Genomic DNA, 25277 nt, shown 5'->3' with positions numbered 1-25277 from the left:
ATTCATTCTGATTATCTAAATACAGATATACATTTGTTTTAGAGTATTTTTAATACATTATTATTTTTTGTTATTTCTTGCGCCCGAGCACCCTCTATTGGCCAGCCGCCACTGGATCAGGCTTGTGAAAGAATTCCAGACTCCAAACTCCAGAAATAGTGTGTGTTCAGGTCACGTTTGCCTAAAATAGGAATGCGTTCACAAATGATCGTTCACTGAACGCTTTGAGATGACTGTCGTTGTACTTTGCGCTATATAAATAAAGCTGAATTGAACGCGTTATTCTGCATACGCCACACCTGTAAGGGAAATTGTTCTCTCACACAGATCTGTGGACAATAATTGAAATAGGCCTTTTGCGTTCATGGAAAAAGTTTATTTGGCTACGTTCACACTTGAAGCCTTATTGCTCAGATCCAATCTTTTGTTTGTCCGTTCACGTTACCATTTAAAATGTGACTTGTATCACACTCTGAACGGTTTGAGGCTCCAATCTGACCCGCATGCACATTGTTGCGTTTGTCTCCAAGTTTTTGTGCATTGGAGCCGGAGAATGGATGAGCAGGTGCAGCGGAGGACAAGGAGGGGGAAAAAAGAAAGCCAAATATTGGCTTAAACAAGACATAGCATATAAACAGGATATAACATATCTTTCTTACTGTTAAACCCTGCAGTGTGAACGCAGCTCTAATCAGTTCTGCCAAAGAAAAATGGAAGGTGTGCATTGTTGGGAGCAGCTCGGTGCCACGCAGAGCTGAACATGCTCGTCAGGGCGGCGTGGGACTCACAGGCTGGTTCATAATCGAGGGCAGGCTATGAGAGCTGCTGGAACCCTTTTGACTTGTCTTTCCAAAGACATTTTTACTTCTAAGTGAATAAACAAGCAGCAAAAAGTTATAGAATATTTCAGGCAGGTTATTATGGGTACGTAGAAGACAATCTCAGATTATGATCTCACCCCAGGGCATCGTACCGGTTGGCCGGTCCGGGCCACTACTTTATTTCTTGACGAGTGAGTAGAGGCAGATCTAGTAAAAGGTGGCCAAAAATGGTCCAAAAGTGGCAAAAACATGGCAAGAAAAAAGTGTAACGTGACTAAAATAGGCCAAAAGCAGTTAAGAGTGGCCAAATAAAGAGGAACCAATTGGTATGTAATGGCTAAATGTAGCTTAAATGAGCAACATTTTGCAAACAATAGTGAAAAATGGCATTAATGGGGAACAAAAAGAGTGAAAATGTATAAAGGAAATAGGAAACAAGTGGTATTTATTGGTATTTATAGCTTATTTGGATGAAAGGGGACCCAAAAAAATTAAAGGAAGGACACAAATTTGACAAGTGTAAAAAACAACTTACAAAAAATAGCTCGTAGCTAATGTCTGAAAAAATGTGAAATGTTGCAAAATGGCCAAAGAATATGGGTAAAAAACCCCCATGAGTTCAGTCAAAAATAGTGAAGAACTCGAGGGGTGAATCTTTCTATTACCTGCAGGATTTAATTTGAATCTCTTAACCTAGAGGTTATCATACACTATGGACTAAACTTCCTAAATGTTTGAGAGACATGCCTAAAAGTGGCTTCAACTTGTAGCAAAACTAAACTTTTACTTATAATACTTTGGGTCTTTTTTGCAATATCATTTAATGCATTTTGGAAAGAACTACAGTTACCGCTTTCTTATGAATACTTGCTCTTACCCTCTGCACTTGCATTAAAATATGGATTAATTGCCAAGATTGTAATATTTCTGTTTTACTCTTAGTTTTCAGGTTCAACAGAATATAGCATATCTTTCTTACTGTTAAACCATGAATATTAATGCACACCATAGGTATTCATAGGCGCATCCCCAAGAAACACTCTCTGTTTCTCTGCTGCTCTGACAGCCCATTGTTTGCCTCTGTTTGAATATACATTTATGATCCCTCAGGTTATTTTATTTATATATCCAAAGTTGTAACAATTGGGAATTGCTCCAACATAGGAATAAACTGACAAAAGATAGAATATAGATAAACGGAGTCAAGTGTGAGTATTGCTAATGTGACTTTCTTTTTGAACTTTCATTCCTGCTTTGCTCTCAGAAGTTTTTCAGGTTGCTCAGGGATAAAAAAAAAAAAAAGGCTTACCGTCTTTTTTTATTTATTTTAGAAATAATCTTAGCTTCAAAGTCTAACCTATTGGAGCTTTAGTAGGAAAACCACTGTTTATTTGTTCATGTTATGTACACACTTGTCTTGTACAGGGACAGGTTACCAGTATGTTACAGGTTCAAAAATATAAATATAACATTAAAGTACAAAACATTTATAAAACGATTAAAAAAAAATACTAAAAATTAGAGAGTGAATGTAATTTGAAACGTTTAAAGGGGACATATCATGCTAAATCCACTTTTTTAGCCCTTGAATGTATTTTGTTGTATATTTAGAGTGTTTAGAAGTACAGAAAAAATCAAATTAGTCTCTTCAGGTGCTCCGTAGTTATCTTTATATTCTGTTTTGCTCATATTTTTCAATCTGTTTTGATTTTTCTATTCTCTATTACGTTTTTTGAACTATTACATCACAGTATTTGCAGCGGAACTACCAAATTAGTACATCAACTCCAGGTCCAACACTTCGAGCAATCCGCCATTTTTATTTCTCCATATTTCGCCATATTTTATTTTCTTAAAGAAAAGTGGATAGGAAAGGAGATAGGATGGACTATTTGGACGCTGTCTACAGAAGTGGGAGTAGACATTTTATCTTCTTGGGCTGGTTGTGCCTCATACAATGGGTAGGCTGGCGGAAACGTGTTTTGGCTGATTTATCATCATGACCTTGGGGTTATGTAAACAGTGCACAAAGTGTTGGAAACCAAGCACGTAGCTAAAGCAACAGTGTTGAAAAATACAGAGATAAAAGTAATAGCTCTCAGACATTTCATCCGTTCACCTTTTGACCCACGTAGCCCTTTTCAGGGTCACAGGGTCACCTTAACAGGTACTAGGTTGCGGTACACCATGGACAGGGCCCCAGTCCATCACGGGGCAAACACACATACAAACTTATCACAGAAAGACCAAAGTGTCCATCCCAAGAGTTTGAACTAAGGACCTTCTTGCTGTGAGGGAGATGTGCACACAAGGGAGAACATGCAAACTCCATACAGAAAGATCCCAGTGCCAAGGTCAGGATTAGACCCTTGGGCCTTTCTACTGTAAGGAAGTTGATTTACCATCGATAAAGAATATAGTTTTTTTTTCTTTTCTAAAAATATACATTAATGGAAACTTTGCTTCAAAAAGCAGATTTTTCTCTTGCTTTTTCTTTGGTTTTCTTACTCTACAACCTTTCAACTAAATTGGGACAAGAGAAAAAAACACCTCATAAGATTAGACACTTAACTGAATGTTGTATAAATTCTCATCAATATATTTTCATAAGTAAGTAAGCGCCTCAAGACAGTTGCAGGGTATGGAGCGCCAACTCTGCCCTAATTAAAAATACATGAAGAATTAAAAAAAAACTACCAACAGATTCAGTCATAAATAAAACATCCATCCGTCCTTTTTCAGACCCACTTGTTCCTGTTTTTCAGGGTCGTGGGGGTTTGCCAGTGCCTATCTCCTGCTCACACTGGGCGCAAGGCGGGGGTACACCCTGTACAGGGGGCCCGTCCACTGCAGGGCCCCGTTTGCGTTAGCCAAATGTGCGTGATGCCCTGTGCCACCATGTACTTGTTTGAAAGTGGATTTTCAGCTTTGAATAACACAGAAACAAAATACAGAACAAGACTTTTCATGGAGAAAGATTTAAACTCTCTCAGTGCATCCTCTCATCCTCACCCTTCTCATTAAAGCAGTGAGTTGTATTTCACAGCTTCAGCGAGATGAATATGTTGTTTTACTACTATATGTTTGATTTATTTTTCTAAAGTAGAAAAGATGAAAATGGCAGTAGACCAATTATTTAAATTATATGAGTGATAATTCTGAATAAGATGTTTTAATATGTGCTTACAGATTATGATATTTTTTATTATTATTATTATTATATTATATTCCTCAACAGGATAGGTAAAATTGAGGAGCAAATTTCACTGTAGGCCTGCATTGTATATGACTTTACATTATTATGTTTTTAAGTATGCACATCGGTGTCGGACTAGGGGGGTAGCAGGACCCAAGGTGCGGGGCCTATATATATATATATATATATATGTATGAGAACCCAGAAAAATACCAGGGGCTCAGAGAAGAGCTGGAGAAGGCCTGGAGGGTGAAGGCATCAGTGGTGCCCGTGGTCGTGGGGGCACTCGGGGCAGTGACCCCCAAACTGGAAGAGTGGCTACAGCAGATCCCAGGAAATGCATCAGACATCTCGGTCCAGAAAAGTGCAGTCCTAGGAACAGCAAAGATACTGCACAGAACCTTCAGGCTCCCAGGCCTCTGGTAGAGGATCCGAGCTTGAAGGAAAAAGAGACCACCCGCGGTGGGTGAGGAAGAGTTTGTTTTTTGTTTCTTTATATATAAAATGCATTTTACATTTTTTTTTAGATTATTTATATTGGACCGAAAATGGTCCAGTGTGAAAATAAGTTGGTTGTTAATCACATCAAAAAACAAGTATTCTTGCCTCATCAGGGCCCTAGCTACAACCCCTTTAAAACAGTGCAAATGGTACGACCCGCATTTGCTTCTGCTGCTGCTGTGGCAGGTAGTCTGAACTGTGGATGTGACATGGAGCAGAAGATCAACAGCAGCAGGGAACCATGTCTTTCCTCAAGTGCTTCGATATGACTCGTTGTAATTTGCGCTATGTAATTACAGTTGAATTGAAAAAAGGAAGCTTGTAGAAAAATGCAAGAATACTAGTATAGTTTCCGTGCACATTTTTTATTTTTACAAACTCACGGTAGGGGCCCCAACAAGATGGTTTGTACCCAGGGCTCAAAATGTGGTGCTATGCCCCTGAGTGTGCAGGAGTGGAGGGTATATAACTAAATGTTTGAAGGGATATCACTGTGGTAAAACATGCAAACTCCACACAGACACAAGGGCAGGTGCAGTACAGCTGATGGAAAACAAATTAATAATGGAATCAATGACATTGATCAGTTATGTGATCAGTTTTCAACACACACACACACACACACACACACACACACACACACACACACACACACACACACACACACACACACACACACACACACACACACACATTGATCTCGTGTCCGGGGATGAGTTTGAAGGATGTGGGAGTGTTCTTCCTCATCCCCCTCCTCTTCCTCCGCAGGACAGGGCGCTGTGACGTCACACAGGGCTGGTCTATGGCGTTCATTAGCCCTGAGAGCCAAAGTGCCAGGTTCTGCTAGAGCTCCACGCTGACGGCAGTGTGGTGTCCTCCTCCTCCTCCTTCTTCTTCTCCTTCAAACTTTACCCACGAACCCAAACAAGATACAAACTTCCTCCTGCACTCAAACTGTGACAAAGTGACGCCTCACTCCTACTTTACGCAACTTTAACCTTTTTTTTTTAAATTCACGCAGAGCGCACAGTCACTCTGAGTTTTGAATAAGCCGCTTGCACAGAAATCCCCCCCCAACAATTCATTTATTTTCAACTTTTCTAATTCATTTTTTTTTTTTAATTCCCACGTTTGGACAACGTTTTTCCCTCTTATTTAAAGACTGCTGATGGCTCTCCTGTCACTTGCTTTACTCCTTGTAGGATTTGTACTGACTTCAGCCGACAAGGTAAGTGTCCTCACAGCTTTTTGCTTTCGTAAATCCTGATTTTAAGGCAATTTGGCCTCGTTAATGCAAGTTAAGGAAAAAAAAAAAAAAAAAAAGTTGCAGCAACTCCTTTCCTAAAGGCTTTTACGCACACATTGCGCACACTGTATCTTTCTGTCAAACGCGTGTTGACAGCGCACACGCGTGAGTGGAGCGCGTTACATAAGTGGTGTTAAAGAAAGAGGCTTTTTTTTTTTTTGTTTGTTTCACTTTTTCCCCCAGTTTTTTTTCTTTTTTTCTTCACAAGCTGCAGCCCTGCAGAAAGCTGCTGCTGTTCATCTCACACTGACTGCATGATGGTTTCCTTCAGGCTTGTAACAGGCTCTCCACTCCCTCCCCCCTTCCCCCCCTCCACCCATCTCTGTCTTACAGGCTGGTGAAGTAGATAGAAAGGGTAAGTCCTGATTTATTTGTCATTTCTCTTCCACTTTGTTAATAATTCCATCTACATGGTGTGAAAGCAGTGAGTGTTCTCTACCTCCAGCTGGAGCTGCACGATTATGGCCAAAATGTTCACGATTATTTGGATCAATATTTCAATCACCATTATTCGTCTTTTTTAGGGAAAACGTCTGTATTTTTGTTTTACTGCTTTTTAACACACAATATGTGAAAAGTTTACAGTGCAAATGAAAATAAGATCATTGATAAATACTAAAATATACCCAATAACTTAAAATTTGCCTTAGGCTAACTTTGAACACACTGTTTCAGAGTGCAACTCCTTGAGAACAATGTCAATATATAAAGAAACGTTATGACTGAAAAGACAAGATCTGAAGCGTTTCTCGCTCGTTATTAAGGTACCTTAATGAAGCCTTAACCATGTGATCACCCCCTGGTGGTTGGAGGACTACTGGGTTTCAGAAAGTGCCTTATTAGATATGCAACAGAAATGGCATTTTAAAGAGTAACTAAACCCCAAACCCACTTTTTTTCTGCTGAACACATGTGTATTTGGGTATTTAGTGGTGCTGTTTATTGGTCATAGTCCAACTTTGAACAGTTTAGTAAAAACATTTACATTTTTTGTATTTAGTTAAAAAATGTTACTGGCCTCTAAAGGCTCGAACATACTCGGGCGGAAACCCGCAAATTGGACTCTGCAAGGAGTCCGCCAGGCCAATTAAATGCAAAACTCAGCTTTTATAACCTCGCTGACTTCTCCGTGTGTTGGTGTCACACAAAACACTGCTCAGCATTGTATCGACCTGCATTAAATGTAACACTGACCTGCATTTCAACCACCTGGTGAAACAGAGCGGGAGAGATGAACGCCAGCTTAGAGGAGAGATTGGTAGACAAGCTACGAAAGTACAGACACCTTTAAAACACGTCCCAGAAAGAGTACAAGGACTACAGAGAAGCGCTAAGAATCAAGCGACTACTTCGCGGTGGTGCCCCAAATATGTAAGCTCTGAGGAGAGCGGACAGTCGCCGGCTATTAAAATTTAATTTTGCTATCGGCTGAGATGGATTCTGGTGACCATCGCACATCACCAACTGTCCCTGTTGGCCCTGCCCCTCCTATAAAAACTGGGAGGAGGGTTTCCTCCAATCACAGCCCTCGCTGAGTATTCGTTCATAGTTTTAGTTTAATGCGGAAGTCTAATTTTTTTCTGTACTTCAATAAGGAGCAGATTCTGGTCTTATCAGAGGGTTCATCAAGCTACGTGTGTGTGTGTACAGACATAGTGTGTGTATCCCTATCTGTCTCAGCGTGTGCGTGAATGTGCATGTACTTGTCGCTGTTTTGTGTGTCTTTGTGTGTGTGTTCTGAGGCATATGGCGGGAGTAGAGCAGGGACTGTGTGTGAGTTATATAGCGTCTGTTGTTGGGCTGCCATGTGTTTATGCTTGTAGGTTGTGTTTTGTGTGTAGTAGTTGAGCAGGCAGTGGTCTGTCACCGCCGGCGCTGAGTGGGCGTGTCTTACTGCGTCAGGAGTAACGCCCATAATCAAGGGATTTTGTTTTAATCTACCCCTTAGTGGCAGCTCAGCAGAAAGCAGGGGTTCAGTTTCTCTTTAAATATAAAAATCGCCCACGACCAGGTTAATTCAGTCAAAATCGTAATCACGATTAAAATTGGATTCATCGTGCAGCCTTATCTCTCGCTAACAAACTTACTGCACATAAATCAAAGTGGGAGGGCAGCTGAAATGCATCCCCCCCCAAACCCCAGCACTCCCTAAACACACACACCTCCACTGACCACCCTACACACACATTTACATTACATGCAAACTGCTTCAAGAGCTTTGTTATACAGGAAAGAGAATTCCACCTCTAAATCCTGCACATCTGTTCTCCATTCTGAGGTTAAGGAACGAGAGAGGCCGCTACACACAGGAACCTCTTACCATCACCGTTATCTGTCCAACACCTTCAGGGCCTTTGAGATGGTCAATGGTTGCTAAGCGTTTGCGGTTTGTTCTACATGGTCATTATCTGATTTGTGAGGTTGCTACTTGGACGTGTTGTGTGGTTTTTTTGAATAATGTCACCACCGCATTCAGCAGCATCACACTGTGTGGATGCTAAATGTTTTTTGTTTTTTAGTTAGATGTTTAGAAGGCCCACATATCACAACTGCACAAGTAATGGCTGGTTTTAGGATGGATTGGTGTATTTACCTGGTTATTTTCCCCTCCAACGTGACAGACTAAAATCCATTTCTTTAGACATGTAAAATAGTTTTTGTCATATGATGTCAAGGAATTCTGTCAGGGAGGGAGAAGATAAACACCTTAACTAAAATCAGGAGAAAGCGCTATCTGTTCAAACATCAAGGTTGCATTCATGGCTTTTTCAGGTTGGTTTGCGATTTGTAAATAGTCTTTTCACACTCGCCCTGCTCTGGATTGAAATGAAGTTTTGAGGGGGAAATGTAGTGTGGGTCCATAAAATGTAAGCAGACAGGATGTTGGTTCAGATTGCTCTTGCCTAACCTGGTTATTGCAATGCATCGTCAGTGATGTATCGAGTCACTTGTGTTACAAAGAAACTGCAATTCATATTTGATCTATCTTCTATTTTTAGTGGTTTTATTTATGAAGGTGCCCCTCTCGGTTATTGGTCTGATATCGACAAACAAACAAACAAACAAGAATCTAATCAAACTCAGTCTAAACAATCTCTGATATAAGAACTCTGACATACATATTTTTCATTAGATTTATTGAAATTATTTGTAGGGTCTTGTAATTATTTTTTTTATATATTCTGTTCAATTGTAGAGCGTGTTTATTTTTAGGTGAAACTAGTGGTTATAATGTACTTTGAAAAAATATGGATTTATTAAGGCTATTCTTCAGGGTCTTTTAATATAATATATATATATATATATATATATATATATATATATATATATATATATATATATATATATATTAAATGTTGTAAAAAGTTGTAGTGGGAAATTCCTACTTGATTTTTTTTTTATTAATTCATTTACTAATTTATTTACCTACACAGGTAGCTAGAGTTAAACTGTTTTAATGAGAACTGCCCAAATGAGCAAACCTTGCCTGATGTGATTCAACTCTTATGTCAGCCAAAAAAAGTGCACGTGAACCAGAATTTAACTGCAAGTGTGTTCATAGAAGACATTAGAGTTTACAGTGCTACCGTCACTCTCTGTTTTGGTGGAATACTGCCTGTTGAAATCAGTCCTTGTGGGCACACGTGTGTCGTAAAAAGGACATTTCCACTCCTGAACTCCACCCCTGTGTTAAAAAAAAACCCACAAAACAGTCAATGACAAGTTACACACCACAGCTGAAGAATAAATACATAATAATTTGGGTTGTAGAAAACAGTTTTGTGAGTTGATGTGGTGGAATAAAAAGATGTTTAGGTAGAAAACGTTTCCAGAAAAACGTAGCATGTCAGTCAAAAGAGACCTTTGTAATATGATATCCTGTCCAGAGTGACCCTTGACCTATGTTCAGGGTTAAACGTCTGTTTGGTGACCAAGGGCCCTATTCTCCCATGTTTGAAGAGTTTTGAAAAAGACACGCAGGACTCTAACCATGCGTGATTCTCCCTCTCCACTTTAGTCTGTCATTGCTCACCTTAATCTCAGATACGTGCTCTAGGAGTACAATTATTCACCTTGGTGAAATGCACATTAGAGGAGAAAAAAGACATTTTAACAATGTTTGCCTGGGTTGTAAATATGTTAATGCCTGTCGGGTTCAGACCGGGCTCAGAAAAATGTGGCCAATCCGCACTCTAATGCATATCATTCATACCGAACAAGGCTTTTTCAAATTAAGTGCGCTTTCTTCTTTCAGATTATTCCCAATTTCCACCGCTTCCGTAACTGCTCCGAAACCACAATGCAGCCGTTAGGATTCCATTAAAGTCAATGTGTCAATTTCCACGGCATCGGTATCTTCTCCATCATGCTGGAGCTTTTTGCAGCAAATACGCAGCCCTTCTATTTTTGCCAGACACCAGAGCTGTGCTGCAGCAATTTAACAAAAATAAGCCAGAGCGGGACAGGAAGTAGTACGTAGACTCAGAATAAAATACCCAGATTATTTTCAAATTAAGATACTCCGTGTTCAAGCCGGATCATAATTCCATCCATTGACCGAGGTTACCCCTGGCAGGGGAAAACTCTGCCCTTCAGGGGCCTCCAGCAGGCCCATTTCAGACTCCAGCTGAAAACGACTCATGGGAATAAAACCTGTGTGGCGATACCACATTTTTGACAAAACAAGCTAGGGCTGCACGATTTTGACAAAAAACCTAATTGCGATTTTTCTGACAGATATTGCGATTCGATTTACGATTTTTGAAAATATTTTATACATTTCCATGCATATGCATTATATATTTTTTCCCACAATTTCCGTGTTTTCTACATACTTTTTTTTTTTATTCCCTTTTTTTTTTTTTTTTTAGAAATGTTAATAATTTTTTTCAGCAAAAACTTATGTGAGGAAACAAAATGAATACTAATATATAAAAAAAACCCATAATTAAACCAAACTGTTTGTCAAAAATAAAGTAAGATGCAATTAAAAGGTAGATATACTGTAAGTTGTACTGTGAAGAAACAAAAGAAAAAGAAAATTATAATTAAATAAAAATGTAATTTAAAATAATGAGTAAGGTACAATGAAAAGGTATGTATACAGTAAGTTGTACTGACATGGATTATTATCCCCCGCCACACAAAGTGTGGTTTGAGCTCCGTGCGTCCATCCGTCCGAGTTAAAGGGGGCTGGTTTTCTCAGAAACCGTTTAAGATAGGATAACCAAATTCGGTGTGTGGCTTTGGGGTATCAATACCTTGATGAAGTTTGAAAATAAGAAGCGACCAAATATTTTTTCCAGAGTTATTGCCCTTTTTCCATTTTTTAACTCTGTTCGAGTTATCTTCAAAGGGGACAGCTTTTCTCAGAAACCGTATAAGATACGATAACCAAATTTGGCATGTGACTTCAGGGTATCATTACCTTGATGGAGTTCAAAATTGAGAATTTTTTCAGGAGTTATTGCACTTGTTCCATTATTTGGACTCTGTTTGAGGTATTTTTTTTTTTTTTAAAGGGGACAGCTTTTCTCACACTGTATGACTGTAAAATGGAACTGGGGTGGTAGAGTATGGTCACATAAAGCCAAAACTGAACTCTCTGGATGCCATAATGCAGACCATGTTTGGAGGATAAATGGCACTGCACATCACCCCAAAAACACCATACCAACAATGAAGTTTGGAGGCGTAAACATCATGGTGTGGGGCTGTTTTTCAGCAAACTTTATACAATTAAAGAAAGAATGAATGGAAAAATGTACTGAGGTATTCTTGATATGGATCTGCTGCCATCCACCAGGATGATGAAGATGAAAAGAGGGTGGACATTTCAGCAAGACAATGATACCAAGCACACAGCCAAGGAAATTGGTTTCAAAGAAAGAAAAGAAAAAGGTCCTTGAATGGCCCAGCCAAGCTTTATTCCAGTTGAAAATCGATGGAAAGAACTAAAGATCAGAGTTATTGGAAGAGGCCCACGGGACCTTCAAGATTTGAAGACTGGGCCAAAATTACACCTGAACAATGCATGCGACTAGTTTCTCCATACAGGAGGCGTTTTGAAGCTGTCATTACCAACAAAGGTTTTTATACTAAGTATTAAATCAAATTCAGTAAGCGTGGTCAATACTTTTCCCTTGTGTCAGTTCACATTGTTACACAATTCATGGACAGCTATGGTTTGATTGCTTTGCATGCATGGATTTCATGGGTTGTTGCCCACCTACTGTGATAATTTCATGCCAAGAGCACCTTTAAAAAAATAATAGAAATGTACTAAGACGTATTCAATACTTATTTTACTCTTATGTCTGTCTTTATCAGAGATCTTTTACTGGAAAGTCTCTCAAAGTCGAACCTATTTTAACTCTCCTTAGCAACTGATTCTACCTGGCTGAATGTCCACAAACCCCTTAACAAACCAGATGTGTACAATGAGTAAACCAAAGTCATAACTTCTGAAAGAGAAATACTGTAGCTGGATACTGAAAGAGTTGAATTCTTGTAGCCAATGAGGTCACTTTACAGTCCCTAACATAGAAGTCCTTCTGTCAGGAGAAGGATGTAGGAAGTGATTTCCCACACAAACAGTCTCTATCTCGCATATACCAAGGAGGGGAAAAAAAGTGTCCATGAGTTGGAGCTTTGTAAATATTGTCATAACTCTCAGCTTTAACCCTTTCCCTGCTGTCCTAATGAGGCCATAGACGCATGTTTTAACACGACAGATTTCCAGCTTTAGAGTTCTCTGAATGATGTTTGACTTAAATGACGTTATAATGGGTAAGTTCCTCTGTAACTTTCAGCAAGATGGTCCTCCGACAGTCCAAACACATTACTGTATGTCTGAAAGTATACGATTGTCTGCCCTGGTATAGTCTGATCTGTGGCTTTTATCTGATAAAGTGGATCACGTTTCAAAACTATTTGTAATCTTATGTTCCTTCAGGTTCATGAAAGCTCAGCAACATCTTCCCGGTGGTCACTGACTAATTCTTTTAACCTCATTAATCAAGGCTTAGCGCAATTCTTTGAACGAATTGCTTTTATTTTGAAAAATCAACTGATCTTTTGTGTAAACCCCAGTGGATAAGATAAACAGATGTTACATATTATGTCGGTTTAAACACCCCCCCTAAGGTCAGGCTGTGGCTGCCAGTCCCCAAATAATTTTTGATCAACTTCCTTTTATGAAGCATGTAAAATAATTCGTGCTGATGAAACTATGATAATAAAAATCCTGAGCAGTGCTTCTGGCGCTTTATTTGGAATATAGGCCAAAAGGAAAATGGGAAAACTCAGTCTGCTTCACATTACCCCAACGATTTTAATCAGATGCTGAGTTCTTTATGTCCTTTTATTCAATCCAAATATCTCTTGATTTTGATAGAGATCTTGCCAACCTATAATGTCCAGATTTATAAAGAGATGATTGTGACATGTAAGTGCAAAGCTAGTACGCAATCACAGAAAACCCGAGATTCTCAGACTACTGCATTTATTGAGAAAGGAAACGAAGAAAACATCTTTTGTAAGAAAAGCTGATTTGTTCACTCTTACATAACTCCATTGTTTTAGTTTTTTTTTTTTTTTACCTTGCACTGTAAAATATAAAGAGTAAAACTTAAAGTTAAGATATTCAAACAAAAAGGAAGTGAAGGTCAAAAATCAGTTTTTTTAGGGCACCAAAACGAGGCATATTAAGAAGACTAAATATAAGCAATAGAGCCATGTTTGTGTAGAAGCAACCAAGGTTATTTTTCCTAATAAATAATAAGTTAGCCCATTGAATCCCTTCACTTTAAGAGGACAAGTTAGTGCACGTGCATACACGCACTCCTTTGAACACCGACTCAAATCGAGGTGTCTAAAACAAGATTTCCTCATGACAATAAATGTTAGTAATGCTAAATGGAACTAATCCAAGATGGTAGTTGGTAGAGTTAACATTTTTCTACATTTGTACTTTTATGCCTCGCGTCCCTGAAAAACAGGAACAAGCGTGTCTGAAAATGGATGGATGTACTTTTATGTTAATAATGGTGCAATGGCTAAGTTATGATTTCTAATATAGGGTGACCAGATTTTTAAAACTCAAAACCAGGACAGTATTTTAACCAAAGACGACAGATTTGAAAAATAAACAACCTTTTATTTGTAAAAAGGTCACACAAATGACATTTCGCAAGCAAAATTTGAAGTTAACATAAAATTGTTTTGAATAATCAAAAAAACTTTTCTTTTTGGCATGATAAAGGAGAAGGCATGAGAGGAAGCGAACGAGTAATAATGTCAATGCCATCGACCAATCAGCATCAAGTTGCAAACGCGTGGAAGACTTTTCAGCTTTTTAATTGGTTTATATTTCAAGCACTGCTATGGCAACTGTTGTGATTGACAGCTCACAGTGCACAGAATTCACAGTTTTATCTTTTTTTTTATCAGATCTTTTCTGTCATCGATAACAAACGTCTACATATATTTATTAAACAGGACTGAGTTTGTGAAAAAATGGGAAAAATGGTTTGGGGGAAATCGACGGAGACACAGAACGTAACTCTGAAGACCGGGACGTCTGGTCACAGTATTCTAATAACACTTTTAAGTTGTGGGCTTGCAAAGCCAGTAGCAGTGTGGTGTAATTTTCATCTGATGAAACTTTCCTCAATCATTATAAAACAAATACTCCCCACATTTTTCTTCCGCCGTAGCCAAATCTGCTAACTTGGTTTCTGTTCAGTAATTCACTTTCATTGTTAAAGGTTCCATATCATGCTATTTTTCAGCCTTCTTAATTTGTTCTAAGAACCCCAAAAACATAGTATTTGAGGTTTATTTTCCCAAACTCGCCTGTTTTCCAGAGTTTTAGCCTCTGAAAAGTCACTTTCTTAGCAACTCTACACAAACAGGCTTGAGTGGTTGGATGTAGAAATGTAACCAATTACTTTACTACTTTTAAAACGTACTTAAGTACAAGTAATATTATTGATTTCGAAATACACTCCAAAAAGTACAACTACCAATAAAAGACTCAATTACAGAAGTACTTGTCATCAGTTACTTTCAACTCTGACAAATATTCGGTGATGTTTAATGAACAGAACTTCTAGTGATGATTTAATGATATGGAATCCCAATTCGCCAGAACTAAAATAATTAAGCCTCTGAACTTAGAAAACTCAACTTTCTGTAGACTCGACACTCTTTTTCTATGAAACTAAAAGTTTTAGACCTCTGAAGGTGTGCTTTTGTTTCTAATATGAAACGATTCACTGCACAGAGTCCATATTATAGAGGGTTCTAGGAGGGCTGTGGGCGCGATGTTGTTTTTGATATTCCTGACGTGCGTTTTTGGTCTAAATTAAGCAGCAGTTGCCTCTGAATGTTGCTCATTTGTTCCCTTATAGTAGGAGACATGGATGTTGAGATTAAAGATGCCCCCTGGGGATTTCTCAGGGAAGTCTGGCTGTGTGTGTTTGTGGGGAGAAAGCAGTGAAGTCATTTTCACTCTATCATGGAGACTTGTGGCACTATATTTGCTTTTTAAATCTGTTTAAACATTTGTTAGTTACACCAACTTTATTGCCTATAGCAATAAACAACAAAGTATGAAAGTAAATCAGGGATTTACTTTGCATGAGTTTTTTTGCTCCTGCAGAAAAACAATTATGCTACAGTTGTGATGATCAAAAAGTTATCATAAATGTAAAAAAAAAAAAAAAAAAAAGCCTTTAAGAAATCTTGTTTTTGTTTGATTTGTAATTTTATTCCAACTGTAAAGCTTGAATGTTTGAACATATTGGATTTATTTACAGTTGCATTTATTTCTAAAACTTAAATTCAGATAATTCCCATCATAATGTCCACAGCAACCTAACTATGATCATATTGTATCCATCTTTGATAAGTAGGCATTGAAGCTTCTGGACAAATAATAACGAATAATTTGAAGTCTGCCTATCGGTACTAATTGCATTTAGTTACATCTTATAAATGCATGACTAATAGGTTTGGGACTTTGGATGTAAACTGAAAATCCAGTTTTATCTTTGTTTTGTATGCAGTTTGCATGCTGTCCTTCAATATAATCGCAAGAATTCTTTTTCCCCACTGAAGTCTAAAATGCACGTGTATGATCTTCAAAGCCTTGTCAAATATGTTTTTCTTCCATTGCACATCCTATGATTTTTAAGGCATGTAATTTCCTCTAGCATGTAATTTCTGTTTCACCATTGACACCTGTTTGTACGTCCCTCGGTCAAAACCCTACCAGATAATTACACAGCTGGAAGAGTTGTAGCATTTTTCTGACCGACAGAATCCAGTGCACTTCTATCCACTGCAGTCAGAAAAAGCAGAGTTGACCTGGGCTTAGGGGAATTCTCCTTTAGCTTTCACTTCAAGATTCACAGGTTTGCTAGAAAATAGCAATATTTATTGAATAAACAACATTTTTTTTTGTTTACAAAACAAATGTGTTTTCTGAGATCTCACATACCTCCCTGACCTAAAGCATCTTTAGCTACGCTTTGCGAGTACTCATACAAGGAGTTTATACATATTTCTAATAGATTAGAGTGCCCCTAACACAACGCAAATATACAATGAGAGAAAAATGCACTAAATGAAAACAAAAACATTCAAAATGAAAGACAAATATATAACGTGACAACATGAATGAGAGAGAAATATACACAATAAGAACGATAACACACAATGACAACAAAAACATGCAATATGAGAGAAAAATACACATAACGACTCCAAAAACACACTAAATGATATACAAAACATAACATATTATCCATCCATCCATTTTTAGACCCGCTTTGTCCAATTTCAGGATCGCAGGGGTCTGCTGGTGCCTGTCTCTGGTTCACACTGGGCACTAGGAAGAGGTACACCCTGGACAGGGAGCCAGTCCATCACGGGGAAACACACAAACAGCCACTCACACTCTCATTCAATCCTATGGGAAATCTAAAAACTACAATCAACCTTACAGTCATGTTTTTGGATTAAAATAATTATTATAATATACAATAATGAAATAATACACACAATGAAATTAATTGTACAAAATAAAAGTAAATTATAAAAACATTACAAAAACAAAATAAAAAATTGCACAAGATGACTCCAAAAAGACACAAAACTTACTTTAATGTCAACAAAAACACAACATTTACTAAGTGAGACATAATAATAAAATAATACACAAAAATTGAGTAAAATATACAAAATGACAACAAAAACACGCAAAATGACTCCAAACGTACACAAAATTGTCCCTTTGTTTGTTTCCTGTATTAAAGCTGAAGTTTGTACTTTTTTTTTTTTTGGTCAAAAATCCATAATCATCTTATTATATTGTAATGTATATTGTAATCCAAAGTGTTCTGAGTGGACAGTTAATCTCTGCTCCTTCTCCTGGCTCTGTAAATGAGCTTTAGAAATACGGGAGTGTGATGCTGGACTTTAGCCAATCAGAGATCTTTCTAACAGGGTAATTCAATTAGCTGTTTTACGCATTACTATTGGATTCTCGAGCTGCTCGTCAAAAGTCGATGCGCGTCTGTATCTGAGAGTAGAGACAGTCCCATGTCATTATATTCCAGCTGTAGTCTCTAATGCGAATTTTGGCACAGCAGTTACACGACAAATCAAAAGGAAAAAGGAAGACAAAGGTAGAGAAGCAACAGAATAAAGGCACAAACGAGTCAGCAGCTGTGACTCTCTGAGCCTCTTACTGTCCTCACTCAGCGAGTGATACAAGCTTTCATGTCAGATGGATGAAACATCAGAAAACTCTCCAATAGCACAAGATAAAGTTCCAACATTTGTTACGAGTCTCTGTGGAGTAAACAGTCACAATGTGCGCGTGGACGCAAGAGTTTGTTCAGGAGGGGAGGGGAAAGCATGGAGCGCCTCACGATTCTACATACCCCAGCTTTAATGCTCGGATTGGCCATTATTCTAAATGCTGTCACGAAGTTTGATAATGTGGCCCTCGGATTAGACAGTCACATTTCTGTAGCACCTAGTGTGACAAACTTTGCCTATATCTGCCCAAAATCATAGACATAAGGCGTGAAAACAGATTTAACCTGAAGGATGACCTCTTTTTTTAAAATGAACAATCAGCTCTAGATGTCTACGCATGCCCATGTAGTATTTTTATTTGTTTGCATAGAAACTGGTATTGATTTGTTCTTGTATTGTGTCTCAGATCAGTTGAAGAGCAGGCTAAAGGAGTATGGCCTGGTCACACCGTTCAGCACCGACTCTCGTGGAAACTTCCTGTCACACTTGCTCTCAGCCTCTCACAAGCAGCGGGTGAAGAGAGAACTGTCGCCTTTAACTAAATCTCAGCATAGTCTTTTCTTCAACATCACTGCCTTTGGGAAGGAGTTTCACCTTCGCCTGCACCCAAATAACAAGCTAGTGGCTCCCGGCGCTATGGTGGAGTGGCATGATGGGGTTGAAGGAATTGGAAGTAGCTTCAGAACCAGTCAAACGGAATCCACCAACCAGACGGAGAGGGTACTGCACCGCGAGCTGCTAAAGACGGACTGCACGTTTATCGGTGACATTACAGATGTCCCTGGAGCCTCGGTTGCCATTAACAACTGTGATGGACTGGTAAGTCTTCTTCAGCCATAAAGACTCTTTAAATGTCCTTACCGTGAAGCTTTCTCTTTTCTTTGCTAAAGTGCCATGACCGTATCAAGGAAAGCTGAAGGATTTTAGAAGTCTGTTATTCCTGAACTTAGCCTTTCTTTACGTCAGCACTTAGGATTTTACTGCACATTGTTGTTAAAGGTATTCTCCTGGCGATCATACGGGGAGGCTTTTTGTGTGAATATTTGTCACGGCTCAGCGGTCTTCAATTGTGCACTCAAATTGTGCAGATTTTCTTCCCAGCCACTTCCAAACATAAAATGTTGAGGTTTTTGTGTTCTTTCTTTTTTCCTCATCCTTCCCCTCGTAAAACGCCCAAACAGTAGTTGGAGATTGACCTTTTCAAAAGACTCTTCAAGTGAGCCAGAAGGGCATTTAGTGCATTTAGACTAAGAAAGCAGACCCAAATTCCTTCAACTAAAGGTGAAATCAGTTATCAAGAAGTCATTTTTGAGACGTTCCTGAAAAATTAATTAAATGGACATTGAAGGTTCTCCTTTTTTTTGTGATCATTGTTTAACAGCATTTTAACGCCTAAAACAAAGCCAAACTAAAAAAATTGGAAATACTCCTTAAAGCTAAAAAAAAAAAAAGAAGATAGATGGGGTTAATTAAATTATGTTGTAACAAATTACTTTCGCAGCAAATTCTAGTGCTGATTTGGTTCTCCGTTATATCTCTATTAGCGCCACAGCTGTGAGGTCTGCATTAAAGCTTGCTAAGTAATTAACACTATCTAAAATTAAATGTCTTATTTAATAGACTGTGTTTCACAAAATGCAAGATCTTTAATAAAGATATTTCTAAAAACCTAGCAATAATCCAGGTGATTAAAAAAATATTACTGAACAAATTGAAGTAAAAAGGTTACCCGTTTTGGCGTTGTATAAATACAACACAATCAACACAACTATAATTAAAGTCAATGAGTAAGACTTGACCTCAACATCGTCTTCCTTTAATTTAAACAGAAAAAAATCAAAACCTGGTAAAGGTATAAATAGTAAAAGGCTGGTATTGTTTGGTCAGTGTTTGTTAAAAGCACCGTCATACATTTTTCTGTACTTCCTGTATTTTTGTTCTCATTCTGAAAGTAAAACATCTTCAGTGTTTCATTTTTTATGTCTTTGTGGCCTGTTCCTCGTCTGAGCCACAGTGGTTTGGAACCACTAGTGTACGGCTTAGCAGTTCATCACTTTTGGGCAGATTCCGTCTCTTCCAGGTCTTTCCTCTCCCTGACATTTACAGTAAACGTTTAGGCCAGTAGCTTGAGCCAAACAGGATGCAAGGGTTTTTGCATTCATATTGCAGTGGATGGACTAATTTTAATGAAGTAGAGATGCAGGCATTAGTGATTGGCAACTGCATTATTTCTAAGATGAGCCAGGAATCAATAATGATGATTCTGAAAAGGTTTGCCACAGCTTCAGATTGTCCCTGCTTACCTGAAGGTGGGCCAGGCTTAAAACTAAACACTTTTAGTATTTAGTTTGGAATTACTTACAAATGCACATATGTATTGTATTCATGTACTTTGACCTATATTCAGACAGTTCTGGGTGGGGTAGACCATTGAAGATTTTAGGATTCATTTGTTGGTTGTGGATTTCTAGAGTTGGTAATGGCTGATTTGTGCAATAATGTTAACAAACAGGCTTTAAGTAGGTTGTATAAATTCAGAGAGAATATGCACAGCGTGCAATACAAAACGGAACAGTAGTGTATGAAGTGTAAAGTTTTTCCTCTTTATCTATCTTTTCTAAAGATATTTTATCAAACAGAACCCTTAACTTGTTCCGTCACAGCAGGGAGGGGAGGTCTTTAAGGATATCTTCAATCAATTCTATCCTCTCATCTTTTGTCTTTAATTGCAAGTTGGAATATGTTTTGCTTTGAATAAAACTGCAAATACTCATGGCATAGAATGGTGTTGTAGATTTGGATGCTCTTCCATTTGTTGTAAATGGAAAATTGGAAAATGCAAAGCATGCCGGACTCAGTAACTTGAGATCAAACATGCTCCGAAACCGGTGGTTTTCTGGTGGAAAAAGCCTGTCGTTGAGGGCTCGAGCTCTTTGATCTCAAGTGGTAGCCCTGGACCTCACTAGGTGTGTGTTTTACTGTTTGTTAATTATAGCCAGGCTGCTGTCTGGAAGTCTTTACTGCAGCAGGCAATGCGGCCTGGCAACTCGGAGCTTACGAGTCGAGGTACTTCCTCTGCTTCTGCACAAGCTGTGCGGGGGTGAAGTGAGGGTGATCTTCATTGGCCTGTGTGTGAGAAACCCTTCATGTTGCATGTAATACAGGATGAAAGCTTCTCACTGAGATGACATTAATAACGGCAGTGCTGAGCTCTGTTTTCTGCTCCCTTCTGTTAAATGCTTACACTAGTCATATGATTGTTTTAGAGTCCATTTATAGTGCTTTTGAATCACTTTAACAAAGATAAGTAAAAACAAAATGTAAGATGTTTGACTCTGAGTAATGTTTTTGTACTATTTTATGGTTCGTTGACAAGTTTTTGTTTTATATTGTGTTTCTTCTACACAAGTAAACCTGTCAACCTGTTTTTCTTAAAATGCCTATGGAGTGTTTCCACTATAATTAACCCATGTGTGTACAGATGTCAAATTACTTGATGAGAAATAACTATAAATGAGTGCGTACATTTCAAAACTCAGTGACACACTGAATCACATGTCATAGGACCAGCTGTGCTAGGAACCCTATTGTAATCGTTCCGATTATTGTTCCCTTTAATAGTTCTGTTGGTAAAAGTGTTGCTGCAGGTTAAACCGTACAAGGGAGGGCGGTGCCCTTAGGAGGGTGGGTCCAAAACCCCCAGGGGATCGTGGACGCAAAAATTCCCATATATCTGCCAGCAAGTGGCGCTATAACAAAGGTCAATGCCTTTTGGCCCATAACTCCCACACCGTTTGTTGTCCGTTCAAAAACTTCATATCCACAGATTCCTTGAATAGCACTGAATCACCTGGGCTAGGCCACGCCCATTTCTGCCTAAACTTTTCTCGGAGCAAAATCACAAAAACTGTAAAACATACTTTTTCAAACTACTCCTTGGGATTTTGTCCAATTAGCGTGAAACTTGGCACGTAGAGTCTTCAGTTGGACCTGTTTTAAAGTTCGGGCAAAATATGCTCAACTTCTTGAGTAAAGTTTTCTAGCTAGCTATAAAACACGAACTGGTGCATATCTCAGTCAAAATAAAAGCTAACTACACCAAATCTGAGGTCCTTAGTTGGCATGTTACTGTGAGGGTATGCGCCAAATTTGAATACTGTAGGCCACTTGGGGGCGCTGCAATAATGGAATATTTATATCTCTTAAATGGCAAGACCGATTTTTACCAAATTTGGTGGATATGATCATGGGTTGCTCCTTGTGCCGTATCTCAAAGTTAATTACGATTGGTCAAAGTGGTTGTGGCTTATTACAACATAACATATAATTAAACAAACATTTATTTCAGCTGAATTATTATGTTGAGGGCTGTGAAATCTACAGGGTAGATATAGAAGAGCGCACAGATCATCCCAGGCAAAATGTGACGCTATAATGGGTGCAAACGCATTTTGGCCTCTAACTTTCACATTTTAAATCACATTTTAAATCACAAAACTTCATGCCCACCTGTTCACAGCAAATGGCACGTCGGCCTGTGTCCTGACGCTCGCCCCAAGCCCGTCAACCTTCATGACGTACTTCCATGGGCTCCCACACCTTTTCAACAGCAACACCTTTTAACCCAGTACTTGTTTGTCTGTCAGCAGACTTTGCTCTTCTTTGGGTTTAAGTTTATCTCTTTTTTTGAACCAACATATATTTTGCTTGATATATAGTCCAGTGACAAGGCTATCCTTTGTTTTATGCCTTGGATGCCAAAGCAGTTTGAGCTTTTCTAAATGTACTCTGACCACTCCTTCTTTTCACCATTTATGGTCATAATGGAAGCCTTTGGGTTTGCTTATGTGAAATGGGAACTCTCATTGGTGTCTGAAACTCATCTTTGTATATGACATTTTTATAGAGGTTCTGGTAATAGAACAGAAGGTTTGCAAGCACAATTCTAACCGCAAGAAAACAGTTTCAGATTAAGATTGATATGGTTTGCTTGATTTTTCATTCACACAGAAAGAATACGCATACATCACAACCCTTCTTAAGAAAGGTTAAAGTGTAAAAGGGAGGAATGTGTGTGCCCTTGAGATTTCAAAAGGGAGTTTATACTGTATTGTTCCCATCCCCCTGCTCCTCCCCCACATGAGTACAAGTTCACATACACTTGTGTGGTCACAGGGGTGTCATGTCATGGACATGCTGAAGATGTTCCTTTATGAAATTATTACCCTGAAAGGCAAAGAGTAGACACTTCATGTCTGATGTGTGTTGGGACTAAAAGACCTGAAATCTAAACTCAAATCAAGATATATTTTTCAGCTAAGGAAAAAAAGGATAGGATTGAAATAAATCACTTGCTTTAAAGTTCCCTCAAGCAATTATTTTGACAGGAGAGCAAATCAGCTGTGGGCTTTTATTACTCTAAACAAGTATTATAATGAACAGGAATCACTGTTCTGTTTATTTTTTTCACAGTGGTAGCTAGTGGGAAGCAACCAGAGATCCTGGAACATACACACTGGGATAACATGCAGAAATGATCAGATCAGAGCTTCTTTCTGTCCCAAAGTGTGGGTGGATGTAATTGCTGTTTAAATGGGGAAATCACGAACGGGGAAAAATGAACTGCATTAGACCAAGAAATTACAAAAACGCAGATTCACTTCATGGAGTTCCATTTCACATTTCTGTTCATATAAGGCACGAGAATACACCCACAGTAGACTCTTGAAGCCTACATGTACATTGAACAACAATGTGCACATGATTGGGTTTGCATGAACATATAATCAAGACTTAAGTGACTTTCAAATCAATTTTTCTCTCAATAGGGCAAAGAAAAGCAACTGTTCAGGGATTCCAGCAAACAGTTCAAATCAAGCCCTCCTTACTGAGAGACGAGGATTTTTCAAATTACATTCAACTTCTTTGTTGTGACATCTTTTGCTTGTTTTTTTTTCAATTTAAAGACTGTTTTTGTCAGCACACACCATACATGCCTCACTTGCTTTTAATTCAGCATAAAATAGCCAAACTATAAGCTGGCTGAGAGGAGCCATAAGTGACCGTGAAATACTGCTTCAGCTCGAGTCATTTGTTTCCATAAAGCTGGACAGCTGTATCAAAGCCTTTCCCTTGGTTCTAGGGAGGAGATTATGTTTCTGGCGGACTGATCCAGTGATGGATAGTGGCTAATCAAGGGAATGGTAAACATGACCGACTTGATGTCTAGTGGCGATGCAAAAACTTGGCCAGCTCTAAACGTGTGTTATGTTGTATAATCTGCTTTGCTAGCTAAGAGAGCCAAGCACTGTTGAGTGTAAACACACCGTGTGCCTCATTAGTAATGCATTGGTTTGTGTCCTAAAAGAGAGAGTCTGTTTATCTTTGGACTGCTTCTTGAAGTACGTGTCCTGATTCTATATTTATATCGGATATCGGTCCAATATCAGCCAGAAAATGAATATCGGATTTTATCGGACTGCATCTAAAATCACCGATATAAGCTCTCCGATAAAATTTTCTGCTCCAGCGCTTCTATCCATAGGTGACTGTGGTTCACACTCCAACAAAGTAACTACTGTTACTGACTATTGTTCTCTGTTTGAGTAACATCACTTGATCAAGCCTTTTCTAACATTCCACACTACAAAATAAGTAATAATAGTATCTATGATTCCTGCTGATATTGTATCGGATCAATATCGGCCGATACACAAGACTGCAATATCCGTGTCATATTGGAAGTGAAAAAGTTGTATCAGGACATCCCTATGTCAGTAAAATCATAAACATCTTGGGTAAAACGTTCCTCAAAACCAATGTAAAGTAAGAAAGAAGTCCTTTTTTGTGATTTCTTTAGTGCAGCACTTGTCCTTGTCGCTCTTGAAAATAAGCTTTATTCATAATGACTTTTACCTGCTCAGTTAAAGATTAGTGGTTCAGAAAATGAATGGATTGATGGATTAAAGAGATATAATAATGATAATAATAATAGATTTTATTTGTATTGCACTTTACATTAAAGAAATCTCAAAGTGCTACAAAAAAAGCCTAAGACCTATAATTAACATAACTAGTAAAACAGTTTAAAACCAATAACGAGGCATAAAAAAGGCTATGGAAAGGCTTTTGTAAAAAGGTGTGTCTTTAGGCTGCGTTTAAAAGAATCATCATCAATAAAAGAAGAAGATATGTGTTAGAGCCTAAATCTTTTGGCTTAGAAGGCATAAAAAAGAACCGTCATTACAATAGAAGGCTAGTTACATAACTGATGCTTCAGGGAATGCAAAAAAACGTGATTAAAAGTGAACTTTAAGAAGGGCACAAGAGGTTTATTCACTCATGGTTGTTAACGTTCCTTGTTGACTCAGCCGAGGCTTGTTGCAGATGCTTGACCTCAAAGCTGTTTGGGTATATGGTTGAGGTATGTGGGCACGCTTGCTGGTGGCGGAGGCACACCTTGATACGCAAAGCTCAGCGCATTTTTTTTCCAAAGTTTATGCTCTTGCAGTCAAGAGTTTAGTTTGTGTTGCTTTACATTCATATTCATTTGGTTAAACATTGGTGACGCGCCTTGAGAAAAGCAGGAACATGTCAGCCAGGGGATGTTTTGAGTTATTTACAG

General features: G+C 38.4%; 1 protein-coding gene across 1 annotated transcript in view; it reads left to right on the top strand.

The window, feature by feature from the left end:
- Positions 1-5616: 5616 nt before the first annotated feature.
- Positions 5617-25277, top strand: part of adamts3 (ADAM metallopeptidase with thrombospondin type 1 motif, 3) — a 208010-nt gene continuing 188349 nt past the window's right edge. Inside the window, exons 1-3 of the mRNA XM_028457181.1 lie at positions 5617-5746; positions 6158-6179; positions 18060-18472. Of these exons, the coding sequence (XP_028312982.1) occupies positions 5687-5746; positions 6158-6179; positions 18060-18472 (495 nt within the window). The 5' untranslated portion in view covers positions 5617-5686. The remainder of the gene's footprint in view (positions 5747-6157; positions 6180-18059; positions 18473-25277) is intronic.

Source organism: Gouania willdenowi, chromosome 9 (genome assembly GCF_900634775.1).
Source record: "Gouania willdenowi chromosome 9, fGouWil2.1, whole genome shotgun sequence".
Lineage (NCBI taxonomy): Eukaryota > Metazoa > Chordata > Actinopteri > Blenniiformes > Gobiesocidae > Gouania > Gouania willdenowi.
The sequence above is the reverse complement of the archived record's forward strand: the minus strand, read 5'-3'. Positions and strand labels throughout refer to the sequence as shown.